Below are 16,285 nucleotides of genomic sequence, written 5' to 3'. Positions count from 1 at the left end.
ACTCCGTTGCTAGGCGTGACCTGAGAATGGCTACATACGTATACGTATATACGTAATATAGACTGCGTATACGATTGGCTTTTGCTGTATTAGCAATTGTGGGAATCTGAGGAAAAAAGTTTATAATTTCTGCGTCAAAATATTCGTATGTATATCAACAGACTAGCCGAATGATAACATTCGTTATTTTTAGTACCTTTACTCATAGGTGTGCTTTTACGTTACAAGGAAGGGTCAGGTAAAAATGAGTTATTCAATGTTGGCGTTCACTTGTCTGGTACGTACTGAAGTTTATTGGGCTTGAGTATATATGTGCCCAGTTTAAGAAAACATACTGTACTTAGCCCCTCCTAGAATACCAACAGTGTTAGAAGTCACTCATTTTGGCTCTATGCCAGTGCCTACATGACCGCGTTCTTATGACATGAAAGGTCAATAAATGTTAAGTGGACATTTCCGTTCCTAGAGGTAGAAAACTTTCCGCGATGTTTGCGTGTAAGAAGATAAACACTAAATGCTCAATACATAATGTTGTTGGCCTCGCTCTTCTTACAGTTTACTCATATCTCCCGATTTCGAATACATCAACTTTAAAAGAAGAAACTTATCATTGTTATGCACCATAAACTCCATTTGTTATGCAATACTAGTACTTTATTTTCCTTTTTTATATCGTGAATGGGTCAAGCAGTGGTGTGCACTGAAGCTAACGGCAGGTGTTCGGTACTGAACTGAAGAGCATGGTCCGGTCGGTGACCATTGCCATTGGGTCCCTTTAAAATTACATGGGTGCTTACGGTCTCTTCAAATGAGAACTTAACAAAATAGATTGTGAAATTTCTGCATTTCTTAACACTGTTATAACTCAAGGGTCTCTTGTTTTACACACTTTCACCATCTCAGCCGTAGCAACAATCTAAAGCTAGAAATAATTTGAGTCATCTGACAGAACCGGTTTTAGTTGAACTGGGTTCACACACGTCTGGCCAAGCGGGCCGCCTTGACACTCCGCGCATGCGCGTTTCCTCAGGTTGTGCGAGGGCGAGGCCGCCATTTTGCATGCATTGAGTGGACGACAGGGCAGTCTCTTTGCGAGCCGTTGTGTTTGCTCTAGGGGCGTTGAACCGAGCAAGACCGAAAACCCTGCCACAGAATCGCCGCCATGGAGAACGGAGGGGACCAGGAGGAGCCTAAGATCGAGCTTTTCGTCAAGGTAAGGGTTGAGGTTTTGAAAAAATCGTCCCGACGTTTTGCGGTCGGGATTGAAGTGTTCGAGCGCGCCTTGCTTGCTTGAGTAGTTGACAAAACAACGTGGAACCTGCCATGATTTTAATCCCTCTCTGATCTCCTAAAAAGGGTGTGTCTCTAAATGGAGGCAGCACAATGTCCAGAAGAAACATCCGTCCCCGTTTTGGACGGTCTGTAGGGAAGAATTTTCCATCTCCGAGACAAATGATTTTCAGTGAAGGTGTCAGACGACAAAATTAGTTTAGCTGGCTAGATTTTCAAAATGGCCGCCCGTGGGGCCACACACACAAAACATGAAAAGACTGTATTTATTTTGATCTTTTGCCCCTGCAAATCCAATGTTGTCAAGTCAAAGCAATTGTGCATGCTATTGTACAGATGCCCTCGGGGCCTAAATCCTTGTCCCACCTACTAGTCACGTCATTGCTTCCAGGTAAAATTATGTCGCACTTTGTATGTTTTATGCTAATCTTTTGTCGATTTAGCATTTTAGCGTGAAAGACTTATCACAGGATTCAATTTAGCAGTAGAAAAACCATACCCTAGATTCTTAAGATTACAAGAAGTCCCTACAAGTATATATAGCCGAACGTCTAAGTGTCAAGAGGTTAAGACGAGCACACTTGAGAATGAACTTTTGTGAACCCTGCTATTAGCTCTTCAACCGCGCATACTTTACTTGAAGGGGCCTGCTGGCTTTTTGAGACCGTGAAAATCAGATGTCACGCCTCCCCATGGGGTGATATTGAGCATCTGGCAGTCAAAAACCCGCAAGACCAGTAGCACAAGTCACCTAAACTAGGCTACAGAGTACAGTCCTAGCTGGAAATGAAGCCTGGAACTAGTGTGTCAGTACTGTTACACTACACCTGTATGAAATGATGTCATCTTGCCATACAATACAACCCCAAAGGAGGGTTCCTAAAAGGGTGGCTTATATTTGCTCATTCCAGCATGCCCGCCTCCCTGCCAAGCTTATCTTGTCCTTTCATTGCCAAGACACGAGTCTTGGGGTCAAAGAATTCCGCCGTACAGAGGAGAGCATTGAACCTGCTGGGTTGTTGACAAAGATTTCCCCCTCCCACTGCAATTTAGCTGCTCACCCCACTTGACATTCCTTTTGGCTTATGAAGAGACTTCCCAACTGAAGTGTGGAGCGAAAAAAGAAGAGGATTGTTGAATAGTGCCCCAGTTTGCCATGCTGTAAATTATGTGTTGATAGATTTGGAATCACCTAATAGGGCCCCCTCCTGTCCTCCCTACCTCATCAGGGATAGATAAGACAAGCCTGTTGTATCTAGAGTAAATGGAGTGTGCTCCTTAGAATAGAAGCATGTTTTCTTACTGTACCATGTGAGCCAACAGCATAACTCGCCAGTGCTTAGATACCTTTGATGCCAGCGTTACCCCCTAGTTTAGCTTTGTCAGAAATTTACAGGGCAAAAAAGTGACAGTCACATGGCCTAGAAAGGGTCAAGGCCTGAAAAAAAACACCAATGAAAATATTCACCCCACCCATGATTAAACATGCAGAGTAGTATATTGAGGGTGAAGGGTCAGAAACAACCCTCAGAGTAAATACGACCCCACCCATCATTTTTGTATGCTGGGTAACACAGTAGGTTCTATATTTGTGAAGACTAACTGGTGCGGTTTGTAAAATTCCCTGACGCAGTTGGCATGTCATGTTTGTGGTCAGCTGATATGTGTAAATATATGCTAACTCCATATCTTGTTAATGTTGTTGGCAGAAAAGATTCCCAGTATTAGTATCAGGGGACAACAGTTATCACCATAAGGTTTTATGGTTCCTTTATCTCGCTGCTCAAAATGCATTTTATTAGTTAATCACTTAAAACACACTATGTCAAGTGCTTCAGGAAACGCCGTACTGTACATGTATGTCTCAATAGATACATCAGTGACTTGAAACAAATCTTCATCTTTATTTTTGGATACAACCCAAGATTTTGGAATGAGCATTGACGCAATATGCACTCTGCAAAATGTCAGATAATAACATCCAGTATTGTAACAACAATCTTTCTAAACCACTGAAAAGTTTGCTGACAAGAGTGCCATTGATTTTCAAGTGGTGTTTATTGGCTAACGCAGGCAGTTGGGCCATGTAAACATTGTTCTGATTTGAGAATGGTGCTGGTGATAAAGAGGGGCATTTATCACCACATTCTTGGGCCATTATTCAAACCGGTTGGAATCCATTGTTGGCTGAATGCCCCTGATGACGACATGCTTCTGTCAGACAATGCAAAAGTGTAAACAGGGTTGATTGGTTGTTTTTGTCAGTACACATTCGTGTCAAGATACACATTTTGGCTGAAACTAGGATTTTGGTAGTTGCAGCTTCCAAAAAGTGAAACTCAATCAAATCAAGGCTCATATTATATTTATATTCCATATTATTTAAGCCACTTCTAAAGTACATGTAGGTTTCCCAGTATAAAGCACTTTGTGTAATTACTTATAAGTATAATTGGATATGACCGATGCCATTGATACTGATATGCCAAATTTGGAAATTAAGCAAAAGCTCTTTACTCCTTTGTGTGTAAAGTAGGTATGTCGATTTCGCATGATATTATAAGATAGGTTTTCTTAATTGTTACCAGAAATTCAGCCTGGGTATTTGTCCATGGCAAGATTGCAGACTTTGTTGAATATCCTGTAGTAGCAGTGTTCTCACCAGGATTTTTTCACAGCATAGGGGTCAGGTACAGACGGCCAACTTTACGCGGCGCAAGTCACACGTAGAGGGCTGGAGATATGAGTAGGGAGTCTGGCATGTTTCCCCGGAAATTCTTAAATTCACAAGCCAAGGAGACACTATTTCCTGCATTTTGAGGGATAAATTTTGTGAAGTTAAGTTTGTCACAGCCGCATTCTAAAGCCAAATATGAACTTTTTATAAGATTCATGAAGGGTCACAAGGTTCTTCTCAGAAAGAAACACCCCTATGCTGGTTGAAACACAGCATAGGGGTCAAGATCACAGCATAGGGGGTCCAAATCACAGCATAGGGGGCCCCTATGCTGAAAAGGCCTGGCGAGAACACTGAGTAGGATTACTAAGACTGTTAAGTTTGGTTTGATAGACATTGAATATTGCACAATTTGATGCTGTATGATCAGTTGATTTATGCAATGATTTGTGCAATGTATACGATCCATGATGTCGTACATAACATGAATAACCCATTAGAAATTGATGAGCATGTAGCTGCATCTTTAATCATGCTCATTGGGACATGTTTTGAAAAGTGCTTTTATATTGGTATTGAAAAGCTGTCATATTTACAAAAGCATTAAGATGTTTGTCATTCGCTCAACAGAAGTCATAATTTTTTACTTAAATCATGGTAGAACACCATGCAAATTTGCAATCAATCCTAAAGTCATGAAAGAATAACATGACCTTTGTACCTTTTACAATCCAAATACTGTGGTAGGCTGGTAGCTAAAGGGTAAACTTGTGGAAACATTAGTCATTAGTGTTTTTGTGACAACCAAAGGCATAAAGAAAATATTGGGGGTGTATGTTACTGAGTATGTCTGCTGTTTAGGTCATGTTTCTTTGGGGATGGTCCAGATATTATATTCTTTATGTCATACTACATTCATTGGTCCTCAGGGTGGCTTGTATAGTCACGAGCAGGCTTTATTTTAGCGTGATAGTAGTGGCTAGGGAGCGAAGCGACCATGCAGGGGTTTAAAAATGTAAGAAACAAACACTTCAGATACTCATTGTCATTAGTATGTAGCACATCTTTGAGTTGTAATTGTCTTGTGAAGTATAAATACCATAGTAAACTAATGCTTGAAATCTGTACATTTGTATCTTCGCAGGCTGCTTCAGATGGCACAAGTCTTGGTGACTGTGTGTTCTGCCAACGGGTCTTCATGATCCTGTGCCTTAAGAAGATCAAGTTCAGTGTCACGACAGTAGACATGACCAAGAAGCACCTCTTCAAGGCACTTCCATCCTTAGGCACCAAAATCCCCTTCCTGATGATAGATGGGGAGGAGCCCATCACCGACGTCACAGAAATGGCCAACTACTTGGAAAAGAGGCTGGCACCCCCAATGTACCCCAAGCTAGAGCCCAACAACCCCGAGGCCGCCATGGCAGGCACCGAAATTTTCCAGAAGTTCTCAAAGTTTATCAAGAATAGCAGCCAGGCTGACGAAGAGCGATTGCAGCGGGCCCTCTACATATCGTTGGTACAACTGAATGAGTTCCTGATCAGGCGGCTTCCGGATGAAATAGATGACGACACAGACGAGAACAGCCCCTCGGAGCGAAAATTCCTCGACGGCGACCAGCTAACGCACCCCGACTGCAATCTCCTTCCCAAGCTTCACCACGTCAGAGTGGCCACCAAAGCCCTGAAGGGTTTCGAGATCCCCCAAGATCTGACAGGACTGTGGAGGTACCTCAATTCAGCGTACGAAACGGAGGAGTTCAAGAAGACGTTGTACCCAGATGAGGAGGTCACCAAGACATGGCAGAAGCACATGGGTAAGGCCTAATAAACTGTTAGTGTACATGCATATGCAATCAAAGAAAGATCATTGTATGGAGTTTGCTTGATAGTGACCAATTATTACCTTGTATGCAACATTGGTATGACATATCAAGGGAAATGATGCACAGTTATTTAAAAAAGCTTGGTACATTTGCTTCTCTTACTTACAAGACAATTATCCTGTTTCATCATGCTCACATCTAGTAACAGTGTGATGATTCTTAGTAGTAACTTGCCTAACATATTTGTGGTGCTGCTAATCATGTTTACATCTATGCTTCAGCTTGGCAAAAATGAGTGTGAGATGATGAGTAGAATCATGTGGAATCTCCTAGTACCTCTGGTGGTGGTCGGCTGTCCTTGACTTCTCAAATTCCTGTCATTAAAGGGAAATTCTGTGGGAATTTTTCCTTGCTCATCTGATTCTAGTGCCCTATCACTGATCACAATCATAGCAATTACGGCAAGAAATGTAGTATCCAATCTTTCAATCATTTCATCATTTCATAATCGATTTTCCTTTCCATCCATCCACGTAGATCTACCTTTCATGGGGTGATTTCTTTTTGAGGCTGCAAATGGCCAACTTTCAATTCTAGACATTCAGTGAACACTTTCTCTGTACTTTAAACAAAATCATTTCACTTTCACTAATTATTTTATGTTAAGTTTGTTGCCAGGTTTTGCTGCCTCTGTCTAAGATGGTTGTTGTCACTGACATTAACGTTGAGCGTCTTGGCTGTTCTTACAGCTGGGAAGTGAGTTGGCTTGACTATGCAGCATGTCCACACCAGCCCACCATCACAGAGCGATTGATAGTACAGTCCCATTCCACTTGCCTTGCCGATGCATGTGGTTTCATTGATGAACTAACAACTCCTCAGGATGTGCCATTGCATGCGGAAAAAAAAGATTACAGATTTGCGGTTATTTTATTTGTAACATATGGTTTCCATTACTGCCTTAGTTGAAACAAAACTTCAATCTCTTCAGTTGTAACTATTAACAAAATACAGTAATAAGTTAGTCCTTGGTTTTTCTATCAGTTTACCTCTGTTGCTGTTTGGTCTTTAGTGGGTGCATTTGAGGTAGAAAAAGGTTGATTTTCTTTATCATCTATCAAGATTTATCATGGTTTGGAAGGCCACTTTTGATCATCATTCTAGAAATTTGTAGATGCATTATGCCTTCATTTCAAAATGCAGTAGAAGATAATTTAAGTTGTATGATCAAGTGATGACTTTGAATATACCCTGGCATTAAAAAAATGATTGCATGCAACATACACAGTTGGGTTACCATTAGAAAACCTTTGATGCATCCACCGCTCCGATACTAATATTAAGTTTAACATTAACAAACTAAGAAAAAAATTGGGAATGTGACTATAGTTGCTTTATATGTGAATGGGTAATATTTGTAGGGAGTACATTCATGTGTGAAGTATGATGAATAAGCAAAAGGAGAAGAGAATAATTTTTGTAATACTAATAGTTTGACGTCAGCTTTTGCAGTTTGGGTAGGAGAAAACTTTGGAGTGATAGTGATAGTGGAAGAAGCAAAAACTATATCATTATGAAAAGTAAAGGATATCTAGTTGTGCTGAATTACTGCTGATTTCTTTTCCTTTTTTGTGATTGTTCTTTTTTTAGTTCATTGTGATGTTATTTTTCTCTGCTGACCCATTGTCCCCCCTCTGTCTTTCCTATGCCTTTCACGCTTGTAGGAAAGGTGAAAACTACCGTACTGAGGAGGTAGGCATTCGCGTGTAAAACGGTGGTCCTCTTGGCGGAGCTAGGTAGTCTTCAATGCTAGACTGATTGTGATTTAAATAAGGATGACATTGAACTTTAGGCCACAACAGGTTCATCTGCTGTTTATCGGACAAATTTGAAAAATCCTGATGTTGTTTGCTACAAATACACAAGGCCTTGATTATAATTTCAGGTTCTGTTCTATTGGTTATAGAATTAAAGGTATTATTGCTTTTGTCATTGTTGAAATTTAAGTCTGAAATCATGCTACTCCTGCTTTCTCCTGAAGGAACTCTAGGAAACAATATTGTGTATATATATATATATATATATATATATATATATATATATATATACACCAGTATTCAATTGATGTGGCCTCAGGAACTTGTGTGATTTAACATCGGTAAAAGAGTCAAAGATAATTTATTCCCAAAGGACAGATGTAATAGTGAAATTTGTATGCAACACTTTATTTTGCATCATAAATATTTTTCTGTCTTCATTGCTGCAAAAACAAAAAGATCAATTAAAACATTCATGTTCACTGTGTGTTCTCATGAAAGACTGTCAGAAAAGTTCAGTCACAAAACCAAGTACATCTTGTATTTTCCATTTCACATAACAGTGACTAACACAAGAACCAAAAGTGTGCTCCATATGTCTTTGCCCCGTTCACAGCTTCCCTAGCTCTGCCAACAGGACGTTCCATTCAGGATGACATCATGTCTTTGAAACTTCCCTTTTGCGAGGGTAACTGAGGATCAAAGACATCCTGAGTGCCTGCTGCATGGGTCTCTTCCTGCATGCCCCTGTGTGTGTTATGTCTTGAGAGCCAGCATCAAGGCTTCCCAAAGCCCCGGGGACGGAAAACAAGTTCATTAGCAGGAAAACTGGGATCAGTCTTGTATACTAACCTGCTGTATGCCAAATTTGCACCAGGGAAAGTGATACCAAATTTGGGTGAAACCAATTATAGGATGGGTAGACAAGTTTGTGGATTTTTCTCTACAGCTGGGTCTCATTTGTTTCGGCTGTTTATTCATTTGGATATACAGAACCCAAGTGCCCTAAGCCATTAGAAGCTTTCTTGTGAAGAACAAAAAAGCACATTCCATCCCTTTGTCACTAACCAGATGCCGGGAGCTTTGGGAACAGTTGGCCCCTGTCTCAGTATTTACTGTGTTTCCGATTTCTTGCTCTGCAGCAGAACCCATTTCTGTCTCTCCGTCACCCCCCCTAACTCTGCACACTGCCTTCTTCTTGACTTTTCAGAGTCTAGTGCCCAGATGTCACGCGGGAATGCTGTGCATGTGGCACCCAAAGCCAGCTGATTGTGTTACATTTCAGACCTGCAAATGTACAAACTCTCTCAGTATATGTCACCTGCTGTGCCCTTGTACATGTATATTTGTGCCAAAGAATGGACACGCCATGCCAGCACTAGCATCCCCCCTTCCAGTATGTCAGTTCCTACATGTGTATATCTCTTGCACAGTAGGTCTATCTCTTCTATCATTATGTATCATCGAGTTTCATTGTTATTGTTTAATAATACTCTTACTGGACCAGAGATTGGGGCAGCTTCATCCTATCTCTTCTATCAAACATGGTATTTTATTGATTTTGAACTGTAATATATATTGAAAGCTACTTTTTTTTGCACTCATAGTGGTGTACAATAGAAGTATAAAGAAAATGCCATCTGAATCCTCCCTAAGCTTTTGAGGAGCTTAGAATGCTCATTGTGGAATGTAGAAATTAAAGCATCTGATAATGTTCAACATGTACTGATAGTGATAATTTACTATATAGCAATGGAACAAAATACTTAAGGTTTTCATTAGTGGTTTTGACACCTGTTACATGTTAACCTTGACAACCAATACAAAGTAGTCACTGAAATTAGTTTTGTGTTGATCAACTCAGATATCTTGATGATCTGTTATGTAGATCAATGTATATTCTAATATAGGAAAACCCTTTGTTACTCTCTAGGTGTTGCGTAATCTGGTACAGTTGGTGCGTAAGTATGCAGTTAAGGAGTGGATTTAAGATCGTATACAAATGATCTATGTATGTGCTCTTCTGCTTTGCTACATAGCACCACCTATGGTTAGGGCTGCACCATGTAACCCACGGGTTGGAATATTACAGTACTTATTAAATGCATTTACTTGACTTCTGGCTTGTATATTTATTGTTGTCTGTGCCAAACAGATATTACATATACCACCCTGGCCTCATAGCAATAGAATAATTCTTGAACAAGATGATTTGGTTATGGCTTGAGTTACAATATGTCTGTATGTATGTTTCACATTACATACTATGGTCTTCTTAACTATTATGCTACATGTCTTATAAACTCTCACTCAATTTTAAAATTCCACATAACTATAAATACAGTCTGAATGTTGTGGGGTGCTATGTTTGTACATGTAAACAAGGTGACATCTGTTTTGGGCACATAACATGAAAGTATGGCATTTACTATCACAACACAAGGACAACAAAAACATGGTTGGTATGCTGCAAGAGATACCTCCTCGGGCCTTTCCTGTCATGATTAGCATAGCTTGTTTAACTTCTTGGGTCACAATAGTTTGTATTGTGTGTAAGCAAGTTATAGACCGTATCATCAACAACCTGTAGTTGCCTACAGCCAAGTGTTGTTGTTTTTTTTACAGAAAAACTTTTTTTTTACACATCAAAAACTTTATTTTCAGTAACAGCAGTTTTTTATGTCCATGGTACATGTCAATGTACTTCATTGCTACATATGCATATATGTGCCAAAAAGTCACTTAAGCAGGGTCTGGGAGTAAGTTAAAGTATTTTACCAGAGGTATTGAAAATTTGTGGTAGCGGTGTTGGTTATTGGTGGTAAGACTAAGAGTGTTTGTTATTTTTTTCCATATGACTGACAAATTCCATGTGGGCAATGTAAGCTCAATACAGAGGATTTGCCAGCAAATATGACTGTCTTCTAGGAACAGCCTTCCGAACAGGCCTTGACAAGCAACATATCCTCTCTGTTGGCCAAAACATGGTCCGTGGCAATGGACCTTGGCCGAGTTACCTAATATAGATGTAGGCCATGGGTGAATCACATACCAATGCTGGTGCGTATCTTAACCAGTAATTGGGTACAAGTGTATACAGAGGAGCAGTACCAACAGGATTCGTAAAGTTTCAGAAAGCTTTACATACAGTAGTCACAAAGCTCTAGAGCCGAAATGGCATCATACATAAACAATGATCTGCAAATAGTTGCAACAGACTGAGATGACCCTTTGAAGTTTGTTTTCTTTGCTGCACGCCATTCCAAGATCAACAGGAAAGAGCTGCCATGGTAGTTTGTAGCAAAGGTGTCAACATGCCAATTTCAAAGTCCTTTTCGTTCAATCACACACACCGCTTCGGGGTGGTCAATGTTCTATGCACTTGCTGGTTGACATTCAGCATACTAACTGAAAATCTACTGGTAGTGGATACTTAAGCCATTGATCCTGATTGAAACTTCACAACCAGCTCCAGTTTCCAGTGAATGCTACTAGGGGCCCATAATAGGTTCACAAAGACAACACAAACAATTACAGTTCCTGTAGATTCTGCTAGGGGTTCTAAACTACGATGACTTTACTCTTGTGTGGGAGGGGGGTATTTGCCATTTTGTTGCTGACATTTGACTTGTTTACCTATTTTTTTGGCATGTATGATTTTTTGGTATGCAGGTATCATCAATTAAGGTGCATGTACATGTATATGAAAGTTCAGTTCACTTTAGATCTTTCAGTTACAGATCACTTGTAATGATAATACATGCCACCAATTATTTACCACTTTAATCTTAGCGAGCTGTAGCTTCCTTTACTGGCGCAGATGTCCCTGCGGATTTGGTAAGGTATTAGCCCAATCACCAAGAGGCATGTAGACACCGTCTGTTGCAGCCATACTTTTTGGACTCCTGCCAGTGTGACTGCTGTTATTCAAATGGGCTGGGCCCCTTTGAGAATTTCACAAATGTGACCTCAAATCCAATTATTGGTAACTCTGGAAAGCCCAGCTAACTTCAGATTGGCATCAGACTTCGTGTTCAAAAAGGTCATATATATATCTCAGATCAATTGATATCAGGACAATCCAAGGGATCCGAAAGCTAGCAATCCCGTCCAAAAAATCTTTTTAACTTGCCCTTTATACATGTATGGCAATGGCCCTCTAGTTTTTTGTAGGTGGGCTTCATGTACATGTATCACCTAAATTTGGATGGACAGAAGGAATTTCTGCAAGTTTGTGACTTGTTCCACTGCCCTGTTTATATGATAGCCAAGTGTCCCAGAAAAAAGACTGGTTAATTAACTACATGTGAGTCTTCTTTCCCAATACATCATGTATCTGCTTGGAGATGATGTAATCAAAAAGAAGAGTCTATCCAGGCTAAAACCTTATATGAGAACCCAGCTCCTCACTGCAGTGGCAGCCTGCCAGGTATGCCATTGGGATTTCCAACCCCTTCCTATAGATTTTTGAAGCAGGACTTGCATCATAAATGGCAACCATGCAACTTAGAGTTAATCCACCATGAAAATAAGCCAATTAGCGGCACCAGGGGAGTCCATTGAATGCCCATCTTGAGAAGCCATCCAGGATCCAAGGCTACCATCGACCTTACATTATTACCATCAAAACTTCTCCACTGTGAAATTGATGGAATCCCTCTATGATAGAGGAACAGTCAGAGGCATTAAGAAGACCCTAGAGTGTTTATAGTTGATCATTACCTCATTATTGATATAGCCTAGAATGAAATGCACCATGCTTATTGCAAAGCTTCATTAGAAAGTTCAATAAAATCAATGATTTAAGGGTATACCTTAGATTTGTATAAGATTAGCATACTTAAAGGAATGTAGTTGTAGTGTATTATATAGGATATATTCTTCACTGCCTAAGCCTTTTTTTATAAAATTGAAATATTCCAAAGATTATTATGCAGTGTTATACATTCAAGTAAAAATACAGGCAGGCTTAGGTAATATTGAATGTGCAATATGGATATTGGAGTTTCCATTAGTCTACAATGACTGCCTCCAATGCTCAGAGCAATTTGTATTCCAAGATGGTAAATCATTTGCAGTGTTCACAAATTATATGAAGCTGTATTAAAATATATACCATTTTTTCTCACCATTGAGTCTGACTGACAAACTGAAATACATGTATAGGAATGTGACTGCCATGAGTATATTATGGTTGTATATATTTGCACTGACTTAAATATATGCATCTATCATAAAAAGAATGTAGTCGGGTTGCTTATAAAAACATATTTTAATCCCTTTATTTCACATTCAGTTTGGTCTTAACCAATCCTCCAAGGCCAATGTCGATAACTGCAACACACAATTCCCCTGCATACTCTCACAAAATTTGCTATTGAAGGGCGCCAATATGCTGACAGTATGCTGGCACAGGTCCTAGAACTGGATTTCCAACACTCAACATTCATCATATTTAATATTAAGGTCATTAATGGATGAAAGTTGACTACCTTTGGGCCTTGCTTCTGTGGCTATGCTGTACATGTGTCCAAAAAATAAACTCTATGATTTTTTATTAGAATTCTGTACAACATTTACAAAGCACTAACATGTTATAGAATTGCACAAACTAAAATTCCACCAAACAATTTGAACACCAATTTTCCAGTGCATCCCTTGGTGCTTGAAAATGAAAAGATTTCCATAAATATTCAGATATAAATGTGTCTCTTACATGTATATGTCTATACAAAATTCAAGTTCAGAAAATACAACTGCTGTCTTATTTTTGCCAGTGCTCAATATGTCATATTACCACATACACAATGCTTTACAAAGTTTATGAGTAAGATAATAATCGTTGCAGTGCTTCAGTTTTAAATCTTCCTGCATCCTCCAAAGTCATTTTCCCTTCTCCTTAAAGTAGTCCGCTGCAAGAAAAAAGAAGAAAAATTATTCTCTGATATAAGAATATACAACACAAAATGACAGGACCAATTATTGTAATATAATATTCCCTGTATTTACCAAGCATTTTTGTTCTTTTTATTTTTGTACAGATGGTATGTTAAAGCTAATAATACTTAACATGTGGCTAAACATGTCACAGAACTTAACCCTTTCGGTAAAGCGCTGGGATTCCACACATAGCCCACTTCACAGACTTCTCTTTATATGTGAGCAGTTTCCACAGCTGTTCTGAGGTTTGGACTCGGAAGCTACTGTTTTGATAAGTAACAAACTAACATGCCTTTCCCTTTAAATGCCATGTTGTCTTTCAAAATGTCCTGTTGTCTTGAACAACAATGCAGAACAAACACAATAACTTCGCATGATTTGAACTTCAGTGTGTACATCTCCGTCCAACCTACCAGCGTACCAAATAACATGAAAATCTGTTGTTCCTCTCTTCAGTTAAACCCCTTTAGAACATTTTTACAAATAGGCCATTGCAGTTCCAGGGACACAAACCAGGGGGCCCAAAATCGACCTTGACCATTCTCCTCCCAGCGCATACCCACATACCGAATATCACTACAATCCATCTACACGTTCTACAGTTATGCTGACTTTAAGCATACGACGACACCCATGCAAACGATTTACCTCCTTACTTATGCAAATTCGGTCTCATCTGCATAGTTTGCACTTAAGTGTGTACAACTTGGTCTAACCTACCTGTGTACCAAAGAACATGACGATCTGTCCATCCACTCTTCAGTTCTTCTACATTTAAGATTTTATCAAATACGCCATTGCAGTTCCAGTCACACATGCTAGGAGGCCCAAAATCGACCTTGACCTTCCTCCACCTAACACCCACCCACATACCAAAAATCATTTCAATCCATGTACAGGTTTTACAGTTATGGTGACTTTAAGCGACCGGTGACACAAACATACACACAAACACCAAACGCAAGCAAAACAGTACTCCATGAAAAAGCCTTTTTTCATGGAGATAAAAACGGTATGGCGAGTTGGATCTGACATTGCTAAATGTCTAAACTGCCATGGAGAGTTGATACGTTGGGTTTCAATTCATCAAATTCAATACAGCAACAGAAGTCGAGCAGTCAGAAGGCCAATGGCGATTTCGGATACATGTTTCCAAACGTGACCGCAGTTAGTCACTATTATGCTAGAGTTACATGTATTTATCAACATAATAACATGTACTGTATTCCAAATACATGTATCTAGTAAAGATGTACACATAAAGCTTAAGATTAATTCTACAGAAAGAAAATATGACATGTGAAGATGGCATGTTTGCATGTTTTATAGGTTCCATCAGTATTAAGCAATCATTTATTTCTGGCCTTGGTCCAAACTGTAGAGAATGGCTTGAATAACTCATGGATTTAAAGGCCAAGAGGTTGACAGCCAACAAAGAACAGAGCAGACCATTTATCAATCGAGGTACAGAAAGGGAATTCCGACCTACTTTGATTGCGACTACATTTGTATTGTTGAAGAAGTATTTAGGGTCCCCAAGGGACACATCTATTCAGAAGCTTAGATATAACGTTTGTTTGTATCAAGCTATTATATTTATTGCTAAACATACGTGTAGTTTGATAGAGACCATCTGTTTACAAGTCATTGAATCAAATAAATCATTTCAGACTCCAAAGTTTATTTTCTTTTGATTGCCATTTACAATTTTAGAACTGATGATGTGTCATCAAATATGTTCAAACTGTGCTCTGAGAAAACATCCACCACTCTCTTTCCCCCTTAACAATCTGTCCTTGACTGTTTCTAGCTAAACTGTTAATAGAACTAGGTCAGGTACATCCTGTGACTTGCATAAACTTGGTCATGAGACAGACCAGGAATATTTGCTTAACAACCTAGGAATCTATTGCAATAGTGACATGTATGTGCTGTCCGTGACCTGGGTTCAACTGGTGGTGAGGCACAAGACTTGGTCCTTCCATTGCAAGCATATTACGAACTAAATCAACAATATACAAGGCATGGGGACAGCCAGATTTGAACTTCTCAACAGTTATTGGCCTCACGGGCAAGAGATTCCTGGAATTCTCAAACGATATGTACCATTACCAGTTGTCTGGATGCCAGGACTTTGGTGTATTTGGAGGATGTAGTTGTTGCAAAGCACTGACATAGTCTAGACATTTGTCAGTTTAAACATACAAGATGCCAAAACGTCGGTCAAAGTTGGAGTGTTGTTGCCCAATCGGTTAGCTTAGACAAAATCCTGGTTACATTTCACATCTGCTGCAATGAAAGCCACCACTATGAATAACTTACAGACCACGGATTCTTCATCAACCTCTCTACTTACAAAATTTGCTTTTGTCATATACATGACAGCAAACGTCAACCCCAAACCAGCTTTCGGTCATCAAATACTGTAGTAGAGCCCTAGTGGTTACGTTACCAATCTTTTGTGTTGATATTCTATAGGGTGCTTTTTAAACCATGTGATTAAACTGAGTGCACCATAAATAGAGCTTGTTGACAGGTTCATCCAGCTGCAGTTCTGAGTAAAAGAGTGTGGTGGAGCTTTTAGTTTGTCATCAAGGATGCACCTGCCACAAAATGCCTGTATATGGCCTTGGTACTAATTCACCAGCATTAGCAACTGGGCTTTAAAGGCCAGTAAAAGGTCCAACAACCATTTATCTACATTTACGCCTTTACTACTTAATGCCCTAATACAC

The 16,285-nt window shown here is 39.6% G+C and overlaps 2 protein-coding genes across 12 annotated transcripts in view; one reads left to right on the top strand and one right to left on the bottom strand.

The window, feature by feature from the left end:
- The first annotated feature begins 1,021 nt into the window (after positions 1-1,021).
- Positions 1,022-9,726, top strand: LOC136436407 (chloride intracellular channel protein 4-like). Of its 3 annotated transcripts, none has more exons than XR_010756042.1 (4): positions 1,022-1,213; positions 5,112-5,784; positions 6,543-7,545; positions 8,821-9,726. XR_010756042.1 is itself a non-coding variant. In XM_066430386.1 (4 exons), exons 1-4 carry the CDS (start codon positions 1,163-1,165, stop codon positions 8,825-8,827), a joined length of 759 nt encoding a protein of 252 aa, XP_066286483.1. In that variant the 5' UTR covers positions 1,022-1,162; the 3' UTR covers positions 8,828-9,726. The 3 variants fall into 3 exon arrangements, 2 of the variants coding, with proteins under 2 accessions (XP_066286483.1, XP_066286473.1); XM_066430386.1 differs by having other exon boundaries at positions 7,518-7,545; XM_066430376.1 differs by lacking the exon at positions 6,543-7,545.
- A 3,137-nt stretch (positions 9,727-12,863) lies between these two features.
- Positions 12,864-16,285, bottom strand: part of LOC136436336 (profilin-4-like) — a 30,932-nt gene continuing 27,510 nt past the window's right edge. For all 9 annotated transcript variants that reach the window (XM_066430269.1, XM_066430288.1, XM_066430299.1 and 6 more), the window contains exon 5: positions 12,864-13,522. In XM_066430269.1, coding sequence (XP_066286366.1) covers positions 13,494-13,522 — 29 coding nt within the window. In that variant the 3' untranslated portion in view covers positions 12,864-13,493. The remainder of the gene's footprint in view (positions 13,523-16,285) is intronic.

The sequence above is a fragment of the Branchiostoma lanceolatum genome, chromosome 1 (genome assembly GCF_035083965.1).
Source record: "Branchiostoma lanceolatum isolate klBraLanc5 chromosome 1, klBraLanc5.hap2, whole genome shotgun sequence".
Lineage (NCBI taxonomy): Eukaryota > Metazoa > Chordata > Leptocardii > Amphioxiformes > Branchiostomatidae > Branchiostoma > Branchiostoma lanceolatum.
The sequence above is the reverse complement of the archived record's forward strand: the minus strand, read 5'-3'. Positions and strand labels throughout refer to the sequence as shown.

What these genes read in the sequence shown, in the direction of transcription:
- LOC136436407 (XM_066430376.1), top strand. Translation starts at nt 1,163, where the DNA reads ATGGAGAACGGAGGGGACCAGGAGGAGCCTAAGATCGAGCTTTTCGTC. An exon ending in AGATCGAGCTTTTCGTCAAG is followed by an intron (nt 1,214 to 5,111) that starts GTAAGGGTTGAG and finishes GTATCTTCGCAG; the next exon opens with GCTGCTTCAGATGGCACAAG. An exon ending in GACATGGCAGAAGCACATGG is followed by an intron (nt 5,785 to 8,820) that starts GTAAGGCCTAAT and finishes TTGACTTTTCAG; the next exon opens with AGTCTAGTGCCCAGATGTCA.